Source organism: Lissotriton helveticus, chromosome 6, assembly GCF_964261635.1.
Source record: "Lissotriton helveticus chromosome 6, aLisHel1.1, whole genome shotgun sequence".
NCBI classification, from domain to species: Eukaryota; Metazoa; Chordata; class Amphibia; order Caudata; family Salamandridae; genus Lissotriton; species Lissotriton helveticus.
The window spans coordinates 1,161,834,468-1,161,851,881 of NC_136067.1; the positions used below are offsets into that span (position 1 = coordinate 1,161,834,468).

Sequence of the window (17,414 nt, forward strand, 5' to 3'; positions counted from 1 at the left end):
TTCTTGCCAGTGATCAAGGACGATCCAGTCCGAAACATGTTTGGCGTTTGATTTGGATGAAGGTTGGGGCCAGTTTCACTGTTGCCGGCGTGATAGAGAAGCTACTCCCCCGGGTGCGGTGTTTCTGCAGAGGGCAACCTTGTGTGAGACATATATATATATATATATATATATATATATATATATATATATATATATATATATATATATATATATATATATATATATATATATATATTACCTACTGGCGGTCGCCAGTAGGTAGTTATAGTTAGGATTGATTTCCATAGGGAAATCGCAACATTCTATTGAGAATAACTTCGGCACCGGTTGAGGAATCTGCCTGAAATTTTCGTGAACTTTGCCTTGCGGCGCTCCGGTCCTTCCCTGAAAGTTTGGGGGGGATTCGTCAAGCGGGGGCCGAGATAAAAGGGGGTTCCAAAACATGTTTTCCCCATGTTAATTTCCATAGGGCGGTCGGTCGCACTTTTAGCTCGAACGGCTAAATGGATTTTCACCAAACTTGGCAAAATTGTAGGGACTGGTAGCCCGATGTGCCTTTGCTATGTCTCAAAATATGTGCTCCAGAGCATTTTGAGTAACTTAGGTTCAAAAAAATTTATATATCTATAGCCGCGCCCCGGTACGCGCACCGGGGAGCGCTCCAGGCGCGCCACGCGACTTGCGCACGGAAAGCTGATTGGCTCTCGGGTGTCTGTAAATATTCAAAACAGTCCGGAGCGGCCGCCATCTTGTGTCTCGGTAGGATCGAGACACAAGAGGTGGTAAAAACAAAGGGGGAAATAACCAAAAGGGGGCAGGGTAGACCCCCCCCTGACCACCTAGGTTTGATGTGGGGGCCATAAAAGGGTCCCTCGGGTAAAAAAAAATTATAATTTTTTTTCGGTTTTCGCGGGGGGAGCGCCCGGTACGCGCACCGGGGAGCGCACCGGGGAGCGTACTTTGGTGAAAAATAGATAAAATAATAGTGTAAAATAATCATTTTGAGTGATTACAGGTAGGGTAGCTCTGAAAAGAGCTTTTAGGTTCAAAAGAGCTTTTGGGTTCTGTGGCTGTTTTAGGTACCTACAAGTACGTCCCACACACACCCACACGCACACAACCCCACACCCCCACACCCACACACTCCCCACACACACCTCACACACGCACACCTCCACCCACACCTAAACACCCCACACCCCCACACCGATACCTTACACATCCACAACCACACCCACACATCCTACACACCCACACTGATACACACACCTCACCACCCCCAACACACACACACACACACACACGCACACACAGATACCTCACAGACACACCCCACACATCCCACAGACACACCTCCCCCCACACACACACACACCGACACCTCACAGACACACCCACACATCCCACACATACACACATATCCTACACACATACCCCCACACCCACACTCCCCCACACACACCCACACCTCTACCTACACTCAAACACCCCACACACCCACACACACACCTTACACACACACCACAACACACCAACCCCCACATACCCCATACACCTATATACACCTATACTCCTCACCCCCCAGACACATACACACACACACCTCACAGACACACCCCACCATCCTCCAACCCCCCCCCCACACATGGGAAAAACTCAGTGAAACAGTAAAATGATAATTTAAAGTGCTTAGAGGTAGGGTAGCTCTGAATAGAATTGTTGTGTTGTGTGGGTGATTTAAGTACCAACATGTAGGTACCAATGTAGAGTTTTAAATTCAATGTACACCTTTTTTATGTAGATATCTAGCATCTTGTTACAGAAGTTATTGTGGTATATGGAATCCATACTATAGTCTGTCAGGAAAGCAGAAACAGATCCTTTAAGTACTCCCTGGGATCATGGGTAGTCTACCCTGCTCCCTTATGATGTTTTAAAATTGCACAGTATACTGTAAGTTTCACTTTATACTATAATATAAACATAATTATTTTGGTAGTACTTCATGAATTAGATATAAAAATGAATAATGTCTCAAACAATTTTTAATGATTAAATAAAGATTTATTGGTTAGAATTTTCATAGTTCAATAAAACTTCCAGCATTACATCATCTGGAATCTCCTCAAAAATGCATGTTTCTATGTCTTGTAAACATTCAATAAATTGTTGATCCAAAGACTGATCCATAAAATCTTCTTCAACAAAATCTTCATTTAGAATCTCCTCATATGTAATCTCGAAGGAAACATTGATATTTTCTTGCTCCCCTTCCATTTTTTTGCTGTAAATTGCATAAAAAATAACTATATTAGTAGAGTTAGGGCACTGTTGGGTTTAAGTTCAGACAGGTAGTTCTGATTTTTTAACAGTGAAGTTAACTTTGGGCAGTGTATGGTAACAGGCAGGAAGTAGAAATATAAAAAAAGTGCCTGTGAAGAAGTGTAAGTAAATTCATAATTATAGCAGAGAAGCCTAAGTCAATTCATAAATATAAGAGAGGAGCCTATCTCTATCTATAACTATAGCAGAGGGACTGTAAATAATTATAAGAAAACGTTTTTACAAATTATCTTAAAGTGCCCCTTACAAATTATCAACTTACTTTACAGAGAGGTGAAGAAGAAAAAATGCGAAAATCCTTTCAAGATGTACCTCAGGTAGTTGTAGTCAAAATGGCTGTGTTTCCCTCTCATTTTTCATTTATATTCATGTACATAACCAATCAAATGTCAGGAAAAAAAAGTAGAAAATGAAAGTAACATTTTAATTGGTTGTAAATTCTAACACTTCAGATGTGTTTTTGTCATGTAATTTACCTCAGGATATTTAGACAGTGCTACAGCTCAAATGGCTCAATGGAATTCCATCAAATTTGGGAAAATGGTAGGGACAGGTATGTAGTATGGCCTATTCTATATTTGGTGAAAGTGTCTCCAGTGGTTTTTATGTAAATTAACTTTTAACATTTTTGGGATCGCTTCCCGGTGCGCGCCCCAGTACGCGTACCGGCAGCGCTACGGGAGTCCTCCATCTTGTGTTTCGGAAGAATTGAGACACAAGATGGAGGACAAACAATGTTGGGAATGGGTATAAGGGGGCATGGTAGGCACTCCCTGACCCTCTAGGTTTTCTGAGGGGGTCTTAGGAGACCCATATAGGCGGAATTTTTTTTTTTTACATTTTTCTCGGGGGGAGCGCCCAGTACGCGCACCGGGAAGCGTACTGGGGAGCGTACTTTGGTGAAAAATAGTGAAAAAAGTTAGAAAAAGATAATCATTTGGAGTGATCAGAGGTAGGGTAGCTCTGAAAAGAGCTTTTGGGGTCTGTGGCTGATTTAGGTACCTACAAGTAGGTACCAATGCACAGTCTTAAATTCAGGAGGAATATTCTATTCCCCTCATCTGAGAAGTGCACACCATCTCCTCTGTAGATATCTTGCATGTTGTAACGCAAGTTGTTGTTGTATATTGAACCCATTCCATAGTCTCTCATGTAAGCAGAAACAGATTTATTCACATGTTTCCGTGCTTTCTCAAATTGTGGACAAAATTGGTTGGACCAGTTCCATTTCTATCTTTGGCATATATTGGAAAATACCAAGGCAGTTTGAGGAAAAAGTGCCATCAATTGTTCAAAGGTGTCCTTTAAAAGCATTTCCAGACCTACCCCAGTCAAAGTGCCTAACTCATTTCCACCACAGTGCAGAATTATGAGGTTAGGGTGTGGCAAATGCAAAAAGGTTTTCACCAATGGTATCAATTGGTGACATCTCAATCCTCTCTGGCCAATCCATTTAATGTTCACATTTGGTAAATCAAGGTTGTGAAAATTTCTGGTAGCTGCATACCTTTGAGCCCAGTGGATATAGCTATGTCCAATAATCCAGACAGAATACATGGTAGAGGAGGTTCTGGTGCAGTCAGATGAAGTGTAGGAATAAAATGGCAGTTGGAACAGTAGGAGTTTGCAAAAAAAAAACCTGTGGAGTTTCAGTGCTCTTGAATCACAAGCAATGATTGGTAGATTGAGATAGTTGAAAACTGTAAGTTAGGGTGCATGGTTGTGTTCTGTGTAAGAAGTAATTTGAATGGTTAAATAAAAGTCATTTAAAGAAACATTGCACAGATAAGCTGGTGTATTCGCAGGTCAAACATCCTTGCTGAGGTGATTTGCAACATTGTAGAATAAACTTTTAAACCTGAGAGCTCAGTGAGGAGGGAGTTGCTATGGTAACAGGTAGAAAGGGCTGAGGGGGGGAAGGGTGTTGGTTTGAAAATACAGAGGGAAGAGTTTTGATTGGTTACCATGAGCAATATGTGTGTAGAATTAGAGATTTTCTGTGCCATTAATGGTTGCAGTGCCTGGAGAACATACCTTTTGCTCTGCTAAAGAAATATTGGTGTGTGTATCTGACACTGTTCTGAATCTCCTAAAGCATTTGTAAAGGTGAGTTATGATTCATTTAGATAGAGAGTTCAGATTAAGAAGCACATAGGACCTGTGTTGTGTTCCTAAAATGGTAATTGAAAAACGATTTTAGTGCAAATCAATGGGTTTCAGTAGTGAAAATGAATGCTTGTATATAGGATCTGTGCAGTGTTTCTAAAATGTTAATTGAAAAACGATTTTAGTGCAAAACAATGGGTTTTAGTAGTGAAAATGAATGCTTGTAAATAGGATCTGTGCTCTGTTTATAAAATATTAAATAAAAAACGATTTTAGGGTAAATTAATGGCTTTCAGTAGTGAAAATGAATGCTTGTACATAGGACCTGTGTTCTGTTCATAAAATGGTAATTGGAAAATGATTTTAGTGCAAATCAATGGCTTTAACATTTTTAAGAAGGAATAAATAGTGTGTGCATAATTATATAAAAATATTTGAATCTTTTACAAACATGTTACGTGTTTACCTCAGATTGGGAAGCAGACTGAGTTTCTTTGCTGTTGGTTTGTTTTATTTTTTGGGTAATGCTTGGTAGGAATGTTTGCAAGAGATAGGAAATGTATTTTGTAAAATAGTGACTTTTCAAAACTGAAATGGAATGATTGGTCATAGGACCTGCACTGTGTTTCTAAAATGTTATTGAAAAATCGATTTTGGTGCAAATTAATAGCTTTTACATTTTTGAGAAAGAATAAAAAGTGTGTGCATGATTAAATAAAATAATTTGAAGCTTTCACAATCATGTCACCTGTGTTATCTCAGATTAGGAAGCACACTGAGCTTCTTTGCTGTTGGTTTGTGTTATATTTTTTGGTAATGCTTGGTAGCATTGTTTGCAAGAGAGAGGAAATGTATTTTGTAAAATAGTGACTTTTCAGTAATGAAATGGAATGCTTGTACTCCAGCAATGCATCCTTTCACATGGGGAAAGCTGCATGTGAAAGCGTTTGCCTCAGTCTTACGCTTGCTGTAAGGCAGGCGCAAGATTTTGACGTAACTGTGTCCTAAAAGTGATGCAGTGAAATCTCATAGATTTTACTGTGTCACTATTATGAGGCTTTTTGCGGGGGAATGCCCCCTCTGTGTACATTACACCTGACAGAAGTATAATGTGGCGCAGAGGTTTAAAAAGTGACGCATCTACCTACATGCGTCACTTTTTAAATATGGCGCAAAAAGGTACATGTTTTATGCCGCCGATGCGTCACAAAAAGTGACGCATTAGCAGTGCAAAACTGACGCAGGGCCTCATAAATGAGGTTCATCTTTTTTTGCACACTACTCCAGTTTAGTCCTGTCCACTGCACTCTTGGACACAAGCCTCACCTTTTGTGCTCCCCTGGACAGTCTTCATCTCATCTGCACTCCTGCTTAGGTGTCAGAATCCTATCACATGGGGAAAGCCCCATGTGAAAGCGTTTGCCTTAGTCTTATCCCTGCTGTGAGGCAGGTGCAAGATTTTGACGTAACAGTGTCCTAAAAGTGACGCAGTGAAATCTCATAGATTTCACTGCGTCATTATTACGAGGCTTTTTGCGGAGAAATGACCCCTCTGTGTACATTACACTTGACAGAGGTATAATGTGGCGCAGAGGTTTAAAAAATGACGCATCTACCTACATGCGTCACTTTTTAAATATGGCGCAACAAGGCACATGTTTCATGCCGCCAATGCGTCACAAAAAGTGACGCATCAGTAGCGCAAAACTGACGCAGGGCTTTATAAATGAGGCTCATCTTTTTCTTGCACACTACTCCAGTTTAGTCCTGTCCACTGCACTCTTGGACACAAGCCTCACGTTTTGTGCTCCCGTGGACAGGCTTCATCACATGAGTATTCCTGCTTAGGCCTTATATATTTTTTTTTAGAATAACATTTGAAAAACAATGAAAAGGTTATATGTATAAGCTTTTCATCACACTACTAAAATATTTTTGCTGCAAATTAATGAGTTTTACATGTTTGAGAAAGTTTAAATAGTAGGACCTGCACTGTGTTTCTAAAATGTTATTGAAAAATCGATTTTGGGACTAATCAATGAATTCTACATTTTTGAGAAAGAATAAATAGTGTGTGCATGATTACATAAAAAAAATTTGACCTTTTCACAATTATGTCACCTATGTTACCTGAGATTAGGAAGTAGATTGTGCAGATGAGGTGAGACATGTCCAGAGGGACAGAGGAGGTGAGGTCTATGATCAAGACTGTAGTGGGAGAGAGGCCTTTCCTGAGAAGCATAGGTGGTGAAGCCTGTGTATAAGAGTGCAGTGGACTAGACTTCATGAAGTCTATCCCCTACTGGACTCTTAGACACAGGCCTCATCTTCTTTGTACCTGTGGACATAGCTGTCTTCCACTATACTCTTCAATACAGGCCTCACCTTTTGTGCACCCCTGGAGAATCCTCACCTGATCTGTAACCCTGAATAGATCGTTTGCTTTTTGTCATTGCTTTGTTGTTTGGTAATAGTGGTCTATAATGTGCTATTTTTTTCTTTAACACAGATTGAAATCAAGATTTCAAGAGTAAGCAAACATGCCCTCAAGGGAAAGGAGAAAAAAACAACATAACCGCCAAAAAACAAAAACAGCAACGGAATTACAGCACTCTTCCACAACAAATACTTTAAAAAACAGGAACCAAGCTCCTGGTAAGACAACTAAGTCTTTCATACGGAACATATGTACTTCAAAAAAAATTGTTGGACAGCATGTAGAAAAAGAGAACGAGAGAGTAAATTTGAAAAGGAAGGAGAGAACCTCAAAAAATCCTACAACTGGAGCAGGAGAGAATAATATGTATAGGAATAGAAGGCAGAATCAGTTTAGAGACATTCGTAAATGAATGTTTCGCAATAGGGTGGTTTTAAATTTGTTAAAAAACATTAGGAAAGGTAAACAGAGAGCTTCTTTTTATAAGAAAAAGAAAAGTGTAGAGAAGATTGTTGATCAGGCTTTTGAAGTTAAGAAAAAATTATTTATTTTAATAATCAATAGAATTAGGACACTTAACAAGACAATTGATGTTTTCAAATCAAACAGTAGATGGAAAAGAGTAATTAATCGGACTAATTTTTGTAAAGTTTTTTCAGGAGAATGGTTGCACAGTTCAAGTTGTGAGCCATTTTTTAATGAGGAGAGTTACTTCCAGGAGAATGATTTAGTGCATGCAGTTGACACCAGTGGTCGAGCGTATGAAGTGAAAGACGGTTGTCCGATTGAAAAAGAGAAACTTGTGCCTAGAGAACCAGAAGAGGTGTTAACTGATGAAGTTTTAGGGAGACGTACTAAGGGTCCAGTGTACACTTGGAAGTGTAGTCGTATTTGTAGTGTGCGACAGGAATCAATTGATTTGTATTGTAATTTCTTACGTACATACAGTAAGAAAAGTCTAAAGCAGAAAGTGAAGTTGTTGCAAGACTTAGATCCTTGCAGAGTGAGAGAAAACACAGGTTTGCAAGGGCATTCACTGGCTTGTCTTTCTAGAAATGTCTGTCAGAGTGTTTTTCATAATTTTAGGATGTTAGCAGTGCATCATACCAAAATGAGGAAATTAGTGAGAATGTTGTATTATGTAAAAAGTCCAGCACTTAAGCTTAAACAATTAAACAGTGCTCTTTTGCATGGAACTGAATTAGATGTGAAGAAGATTTGTGAAGAAATTGAGATTTGTTATTTTGGTGAAAAAGAGGACAGTGTAGAAATTGACACAGCAATTCAAGGTAATGTGGAAGACAAAGTACAGATTTCAAGTACAGAAAAGTTTGAGCAGGAAATTATCAGGTTTAAGGTGAAATCAAGTGAAAGGCCGAATTTTACTTGTGTGTGTTGTCGACGAAGTCATTATAAGCATCAAACTAGATTAGTTGGTTTATACGTAAAAAGTGAAAAGATGAATAATTATGAGTGGAAGGATTTTGCAACTTATTTGTGGGTGGAGAATTGTTTTGATTTGAGTTCTGATCAGCGTATTTGTAAATATTGTTATGATAAATTAAATCAAAACAGAATGCCTGATAGAGCTGTTCATAATAATCTGGAGTTGGTAGACATTCCCCGTGAATTGATGGATTTAAATACATATGAGTCTATTTTGATTCAATGTGTCCACCCTTTTCAGGCAATTGTTCGCATGGAGCCTAAGATAGGGAAATTGCCTCCTACAGATTTGCAGAGAGGATTAAAGGGGAGAGTTGTTTATTTGCCTCTTGATTTAAAAAAAACTATTGATACAATTGGTATAGAAAACGTAGAAGAGGAACCTTTAGTTATTCTAGTTAATGGGGTTCCGACAAAGAGTAAGAAAATCTGGCAAGATTTAGTGGATGTTAGGAAAGTCAAAAAGGCAACGTTGTATTTAGTCAAAAACAATGAGTATTACAAAGATGTATGTGTTGCAGCAGAGGAAACAGCTGCAGATGAAGACAGTGATTGTTCAGGCGGCCAAATTGAAAAAGTTGATGTGTCTAGAAGTGAAGAAATATATGAACATTATACTGTCCATCCTTTGCATTCCAATGAAGTAATGGGGAATGCAATTGAATTGTTTCAAATGAAAGCAGCAAAAGGAAGTCCCATTAGTGTATGTGAAGAAAGTTTGGAAGCTTGTTGTTTTCCACATTTATTTCCAACAGATCAAGGTGGACGATATGACGATCGTCCACTTCAAATTCCTGCATCTGAATATCGAACTGTAAGATTATATGCTGAAGATCCAAGGTTTCGTCAATGCATTCCCTATTTGTTTCATCTACTGTATGAAAGTGACTTGTCTGGGCTTTCTTATGCAGTAAACCATATACTGAAAAGTGGAGCACATCTGCAAAATGTTTCGGCTAGGGACTTTATGGAGAAAGTGAATCTGCAAGATAATATTTTGGAATCTCATCTAATCAATCTCATGGCATGTCAGCGTGGTACAAATGAGTATTGGTACCATCATCATGGGGAATTGAAATGTATGCTAAGAAACTTAGGAACTCCTACATGGTTCCTCACTCTTAGCTGTGCCGAGTATGCATGGGACGACTTACTTCAATTTCTATGAGAGGCAAATGCAAATATACAAAATATAGAATTCAAAACACCTGGAGAACTGTGTTCTTTGGATCCAGTGAATGTATGCAGATATTTCAGTCATAGATTTGAAGCTATGATGTCTTTTATTACCAACAAAAAAAATCCTCCCCTTGGAGAGGTTTTGGATTTCTTTTGGAGAAAGGAGTATCAAGCGAGAGGTGCTCCTCACATACATATGTTGTTGTGGATTACAGATGCACCCAAATTTGGAACAGATTCGGATGAAACAGTGATGAGCTTCATTGAAGAGTATTCAACATGTGCTGTTCCGAAAACTACAGAGGAAAACAGTTTAAGGCAACAAGTTTTACGCTTTCAATCCCATCGTTGTGGAAAGTACTGTCGTCGAAAATTCAGAAACAAGGACAAGTTCTACACAAAATGTCGTTTCGGCTTTCCACGACCAGTGATTTCTAAAGGAAGAGTAAATAATTTGATGTCTTCTCTGCGACATACTGTGACGAGGAAATCACCAAAAAATACATACAATTTAAAAAGAAACGAAGAGTCCAAGTACATCAACGACTACAACCCAGTGATTTTGTCCATGTGGAATGCTAACATGGATATTCAGTTCGTTGCTGACAACTCTATTGCTGTGGCTCGATATGTGACATCTTACATCACAAAAAAAGAAAAGACAGAACTGAAGGAAGTGTGGGAGGACATTTCACATGAAAAGAGTCTAAGCAAGAAATTATACAGTTACAGTCTGAAGATGTTGTTGCATCGAGAAATTGGAGCATATGAATGTTCTGATCGATTGTCGTCAGCAAGTCTCTATGCCAAATCTAGAACCATCATTTGGGTGAGTCTAGGTCTTGCTGCAACACGAAACCGAGTTTTGAAATCTGTACAAGAAATAGAGTATTTGGCGGAGAAAGAACCAGAAAGTACAGATATTTTGAAGACAAACATGTTGGATACATACTATCCAAATAGAAGTAGTCATCTTGAGAACATTTGTTTGTATGAAGTTCTGCAAAACTATATTTATAAGAGAACCATCAGAGAAGATATTAACAATGGAATATATGCTATCATTGGGTGTGAAGGATGTCTAGTGAAGCAGAAAAAATGCCATTTGATTAATCATCGAAAATTGAGTTGCGAAAATCCAGAGAAAAGGGAATTTTACTATTTAGCTCTTTTGCAACTCTTTAAGCCATGGCGTACAGAAGAGGAATTACTTGGAGATTTTCTGTGTTACGAAGATTCTTTTAATGCAATCAAGGATACCATAGAATGCCCTGTTTTTCCAAATTATCTGCAAATGTTGAACGAAGAAATAGAGCAAGAAGCCACAATTGCTGCAGAGATTGCTAGAGACAGTTCTCAAGACAGTCAGAGTTCTGCTTCATTGAGTCAGGATCCACTTGGAGGACCAATTAAACAAAATGAAGCTGCCACTGCCATGGATGAGGTGGAAAGAGCTATGGAACAAGCTCAAGAGGATGTAGTTAACTTAGAAGATTTGGTGAAACAACTAAACGTTGAGCAGAAACAGATATATGACGAAGACACAGAACAGGTTGAACATGGATTCAGTCATGAGAAAAAAGAGTGCTCATGTACATCATTTAAGCCTGTTCGACTGTACGTGAGTGGAGAAGCGGGAACTGGAAAAAGTTTTCTGATTAAAGCAATTGCAACTTATCTGCAGAAAAGGACTGAATCACCGCTGTCTTGTGTTGTTACCGCTCCAACTGGGCTGGTGCACATAACATTAAAGGGATTACTTTACATCGTTTACTGATGCTGCCAGTGGAGCATGATAACAAATTGCAATATCACAAGCTATCTGGAGATGCGTGTTCCCAAGTTTCGAGAGTCCTGAAGAAAATGAAACTTCTTATCATTGATGAAGTAAGCATGGTGTCAAATATAATGCTTGCTTTTGTGCATTTGAGAATGCAAGAAATTCTTAGAACAGACTATGATGTCTTATTTGGAGGAAAACACATTATTGTTTTTGGAGATCTACTGCAGCTGACTCCAGTGAAAGGACAACCTGTGTTCAAAATGCTCACGCATGAAGATACCAGGAAGTGCCTAGGAAGCATTGGAAACGTTAATATATGGTTAAACTTCAAATATGCAGAACTGCTTCAAAATATGCGGCAGGCAAAGGATGAAGATTATAAAAATATTTTACAAGATGTAAGAATCGGAAAAGTAAGTCAGCAAGGGAAAGAAGCTTTACATGGACAATTAATTTCAAATTTGTACCCAAATGAAAACATTCTTCCAGAGAATATTTTTAAGAAAATTAACAAGAAGAAATCTGGCATATGTTTGATGCCAACTCTGAAAGAATGTTCCATGTTCAACAACAAAATGTTAAAGTTAGAAAATGAAGAGATATTGAAACTGGAAGCTACAGATAAAATAGAGCAACAATTATTTTGTCTGAAAATTTGAAATCAAAATTGGATTCATTAGAGAAGACTATATCTAAAACTGCTGGTTTTGAAAAGACTCTGAATGTGTGTTTAAATTGTCGTATCATTTTGAGAAGGAATTTAAATGTTGAAAGAGGTCTGGTAAATGGAGCAATGGGTCATGTTGTTGGTTTTGTGAATTACAAAAATAGAGATGGAATTGAAATTTTAAAAATTAAATTTGATGGCATTGATGAAATAGAACAACTTTGTATTGTTCAGCTAGATTTTTGCTCGTGAAAGACTTATATGTTCGGCGAAAACTGTTTCCTATTTGTTTGGCATATGCGGTGACAATTCTTAAGTCTCAAGGTTTAAGTGTAGATAGCGCTTTGGTGAACATTGGAAGTTCTGTGTTTAAAGAGGGTATGGCATATGTGGCATTATCACGAGTCAGAACTTTATCAGGATTGTACTTGATTGAGTGTGATGAAACAAAGATTTGTGCTGATCTAGATTGTGTTAAAGAATACAATAGGTTAAGAAGAGAGTATGCTCCACATTTGCCTCAATATCCTCTGATTGAAAAACGTGTGGTAGACCGAAAAAGAAGAAATGAGAGTAATTGCAGTGAGATAGTAGCAAAAAGACAAAAAGTAGACCAAACTGTAATTGTAAGTAGAAGGAAAAAGGATTCTGTTGAAGATGTTGTTGGATTTCAGTTTGAAAACAGTTCTGGTGTCAACTGCTATGCTAATGTAGTGGTTAATGTTGTTTTTTTTCTTCAAAATATACAAGAACAGATTGTTGAAAATCGGGATCAAAGATTCTGTTGTTTGTTGAATTCCGTGTTTGAGAAATGTACCAGTGATAGAGCGAAAAAAGAAAGTGTTTCAGAAATTCGAAATCTTCTAGACATATGTACTGGTCAAAATCAATTTTCACAGAATATTCAGCAGGATTGTCAGGAATTTTTAATGTATATGTTTGATGTATTGGAAGATGAAGGTGTAGATATTAAAAATCTTTTTAGCCTTTCTTATCAATGGCAGCATGACTGCGACAACTGTACTTTATCAAGTACTAATAGAATAGACACTGAAAGATTTATATATGTGACTTTACCAGACTGCAAATCAGTGCCTTTTAATAATCTAGTTAAAGCAGCGAATCACAATATGGTGTCCCCCCAATGTAAGTCTACAATGCTGTCCACATTATTTCTACAAAATTATGGCCAGTATGTCATTTTAATGTTCCAACAATGTAGACCTGATGGAACTAAATTGACAACTTCTATTGGAAATTTCATGGCTTCACAGTTATCGATATCAGGAAGAACCTTTGCAACTGCAGCTATTATTTTTCATGATGGTCCTTCTACAACATCAGGGCATTACACATGCTATTTAAAAAGTTGTAAAGGTTGGACCCAATGTAACGACACTCATTTGACTTTCAAACAACGTTTGCCTTTTGGCTTAAAAAATTCATACCTAGTGTTTTTACAAACAAAATGTAGGTAAAGGTAATTGGCCTATGAAGACGGGAGCAGTTAATAAAGGTTATTTTGCTGTTTAAAAATATATTCTGAGTAAAAGTGATCCAGGTAATATAAAAAATTGACTTGTCATATAGGTACTGTAAGTGGATCTCATAGTAAGTGATATTAGTATTATACAAAATGATGAACATGAGTGAGTCAGAGATGGTTTTACAAATACTTAAATATTGTGAAAATGTTGTTAAGCCTTTCTTTCAGAACGTCGGAAAAAAGGTCATTTCAGAGCTTCTTTGAATTAATTTGAAAATATACTCATACATCTGACACTATTTGGCCAAAAGGAAAGGTACAGAGTCATGACTGAAAAAAAGGAGTATATGAAAATAATGAAAATATTTCAGATGTTCTTGGAGCTTTTCTTCTAGAAAGTCGATGAAATTGATTTTTTACTGAACAGCAAAGTACTTTGCAACGAGAAAAGGACCTCCATGATATACTATTTGGCCTCAAGGAAAAGTAAGTCAATCCAAGATTAGTGCAATGCGAAGGTATCAACCCAGGCCAAATTACAAGACAAACACTGGCTATTTAAAGACAAAAATTATGCAAAAAATTATTATGAACTATAACACAGAAAAATATACTGTTGTAAGAAGGTTTTTTTTAAATTATATTGATAAAAATAGATTAAACACATACATCAAGTATACAAGATAAATTGATACAATAAAAAGATTTTATTAATGATAAAAATGAAACATTTGTTTTAAAAAAGGCTCGAGGGAGTTCTATATGTTATTGGCGTGGCTGTAGTCTGTCAACGCGTTTCGACACGTCGTAGTGACTTCCTCAGGACAATATTTTTTGCAGCCAAATTTTCATTATATATAGGATGAACTCAAAATCACTTAGATAGCTGTAATTTCTGCGATATCAGGTTAAAAAACAGTCGATATTCATCAAGCCTGGAGTGGCTTCTTATATGCCATTCAGTCTTCACAATAACCACGAAGAATGAGGCACCTCAAAAGACTCTTTGTTTCGGTATGTGAAATCATTTTTTTGAAGATTTCACTGCTCACTTCTCATTCTTCGTTTCAGAGATATATAACCACTTTTTTCTTTTAAAACCAAAGTTCGCCACGAATGATGTTTTAGCTTAGAGGTCGTATAAAATGCTGATACTGGAGGAAACGCTCAGGACGTCATGATAAGTCTGGATGTTACCCCTTTACACCTTTTGGAATTACGCTATAGATATACAAATGATGATTTTCTATTGTTGATTTTATAATGTGAGACTACAGCAGCAGGTTAGCTGAGTCTATCTTTTGGCATATGGCTGGCAGGGGACACTCTTTATAAGCTTCAAGATGTGAAGACATTAAGATGCGAAGACGTTCCTAAAGCGAGGGTTTGAGAAATCTCTAAGGATTCTCCTGCTCTAGTACTTCTGGCGTCTGCTGGCTGGTTCGAAAAGCAAACCAGCCAGCAGACGCCAGAAGTACTAGAGCAGGAGAATCCTTAGAGATTGTCTTCACATCTTGAAGCTTATAAAGAGTGTCTCTCTATTTTTCGTTCACTACTTCTATGTCCTCAGTGCCATCATTCTCCTTGTGATATGTTCACTTGTGTTTATGTTTTCCGTCTCAGTCATTATCTTTTTACTTACTACTGTTTCCTGATTTAGTTTTGCTAACTCACATTGTTTTAGTATCTTTCTTACCTTCAGTTCATTTCTCTGTTCTTCTCTTCCTCTCTGTCAGTGAATCTATATGCCTTACTCTTAGTAATTTGCTCTCATTCTATTTCTTTTTTCTCTTTTTATCCTTCTACCTTACTTTATTTCCCTTTCTGTGTCCTTCACTCTTACTTTATTTCTAGATACACTGTTATGATTTTTAACCTCTTCATTTGTATATTTTAATTTAAAATACACATTTTACTAATTATAACTTATTTTTTCTTCTCTCTTTCACAGATACAAAGTGCGGTAAAAAAAATAATTAAAGCTACATTTATTATATGGTAAGTATGACTAAAAAAATGTACTTTGTCATCACTCTATGCTTTAAGCTTACTAATATTTTCTCAACCAACCTCACTCCTGTGTTTTTATTCTGCTTCCCACACTTATTCTTATTGTCAATGTTTACTCAAATTTCCCTATTTCCCCTCTCATATTCAACTTCTTTCAATCCCTATTCTTTACTTCACTTACCCTCTGTTCCCTTCCTTTGCTTCTTCACTCATTTTGTTTTTCTTAATTATTTATCTTACTCGTACACACACACCTCATCCCCCTCTCAACACATACACATACCTCTAACATACACCCCACACACACACCACACACACACCTCATACACACAAAAAATTCCCCCACACACACTCTTCACATACACACACACACATTCCATACACACACATACATCACACACATATACACCCCACACCCATACACTCCTCACACATACTTCACACACCCTCACCCTCACCTCCACCCACACCAAAACACCCCACACAGCCACACCCACAGACACACCTTACACACCCACACCCCGACCTACACCCACTGACTCCCTATAAGTCACACACACTGCATTACTTATCTTTCTTTGCTGTTTCACTCAAACCCATTCAGGTACTGTTCCTTTACTCTCTTTGTCCTTTCTCTTTGTCACTCCCCATGTCTTATCCTAATTCAATTTTTCACCCTCTTTCACCCCTCTTTACTTACACTAACTGATCTTTTCTTACCCTCACTCACCGTTCTTCATTTATCCCGGTTACGCCACTACCCTTCATTCTCAAATTTTTTACTGTCCTTTCTTTTTCTTTCAACACCCACTCACATTCTCCCACTATCTCTACTTTAGTCTTCTTCCTCTCTCTTCCCTTCTTTCGCTCCTTTAGTCATTTTACTTTTCTCACTTTCACCCTATTACACCTTCTCTGTTTTTTACTATGTAATAAACAATTCCTCTGTGTTCATCCTGTAGCTCTCTTTCTCTTAACATTACTCTGTTTGTGTTCTTCTCTCATGTTAACTCCTTCATTAATTTTTTTTCTTCTATTTTTTGGGGGGGCGCGCCCCGGTACGCGTACCCTAAGAAAAATTTTTGGACAGAGATTCATAAAAATATAGGTTTATTTTTATAAATGAAAGGTAGTTCTAAAAAGAACTGTTTTTTTTCTTCTTTTTGTTGTTTTATATTTTTTTAATGTTTTTTTGAAGATTTTGTACTTTTTTTGGCTTATCAAAACAGTTTTATATTTTTTTTGTATTTTTTATGGGGAGAAACAAAAAAAAGGGAATTGAAAATGGCTCAACTGGAGCAAAAAACAAAAAACGGAAAACATTACTGTTTTTTGGGGCATTTGTGATTGCCACCAGCAAGGACGACGAGCTTCATGCTCTTTTCACCATAGGCGATGAGCTTGCCACATTCAATACATGTGATTCTAAAATCAGCAAATCGTGGCTGAATACAAGGCATCATCTCTGTTGTTTCTGGTCCCGATGAAGTGGGTTGTGTTCTTTAGGAGGTGGTCCTTGAAGTCTTGGGGAGGTTACTGGCCAGTTCCCTGAGCTCTGAACGAGAATAGTTGTTGGGATGCTTCCGGGTCATATGACGAATCATGGTATTATTACCAAATGAATATTTTTTGTTTGGGTTGCCCCTTGAGAGTTGTTCGCCACAGATTAGGCAAGTTACCTTTTTTCACTTTTTTCTTGCCCTCTGGGATTGAAAAAAACTCCCATACAATGTGTGACTTGGGCTTGTATGGGGTATTTTGTTCAGGCAGCAATCTTCTCCCCTCCTCCTCTTCCTCTTCCTCCTCCTCCTCTTCTTGACCACCAATGTACTGTTGTGGTGGTCCTCTTGGTGGTGGTGGTGGTGGTGGTGGTGGTGGTGGTGGTGCAGATGCTCCAGCTGTTGCAGCTACAGTAGCCATTTCAAAGTACAAAATATAACACAAAGATATCCAA

General features: G+C 37.8%; 1 protein-coding gene across 2 annotated transcripts in view; it reads left to right on the forward strand.

Annotated features, from left to right (window-relative positions):
* The window catches only part of DYNLT2 (dynein light chain Tctex-type 2), a 972,682-nt gene that overhangs the window by 834,215 nt on the left and 121,053 nt on the right, over nt 1-17,414 (forward strand). Inside the window, exon 4 of one of the 2 annotated variants that reach the window (XM_078648829.1) lies at nt 2,616-2,663. The exons of the other annotated variant lie outside the window; for it this stretch is intronic. Within the exon in view, the coding sequence (XP_078504955.1) occupies nt 2,616-2,663 (48 nt within the window). The remainder of the gene's footprint in view (nt 1-2,615; nt 2,664-17,414) is intronic. 2 annotated transcript variants of the gene reach the window in all.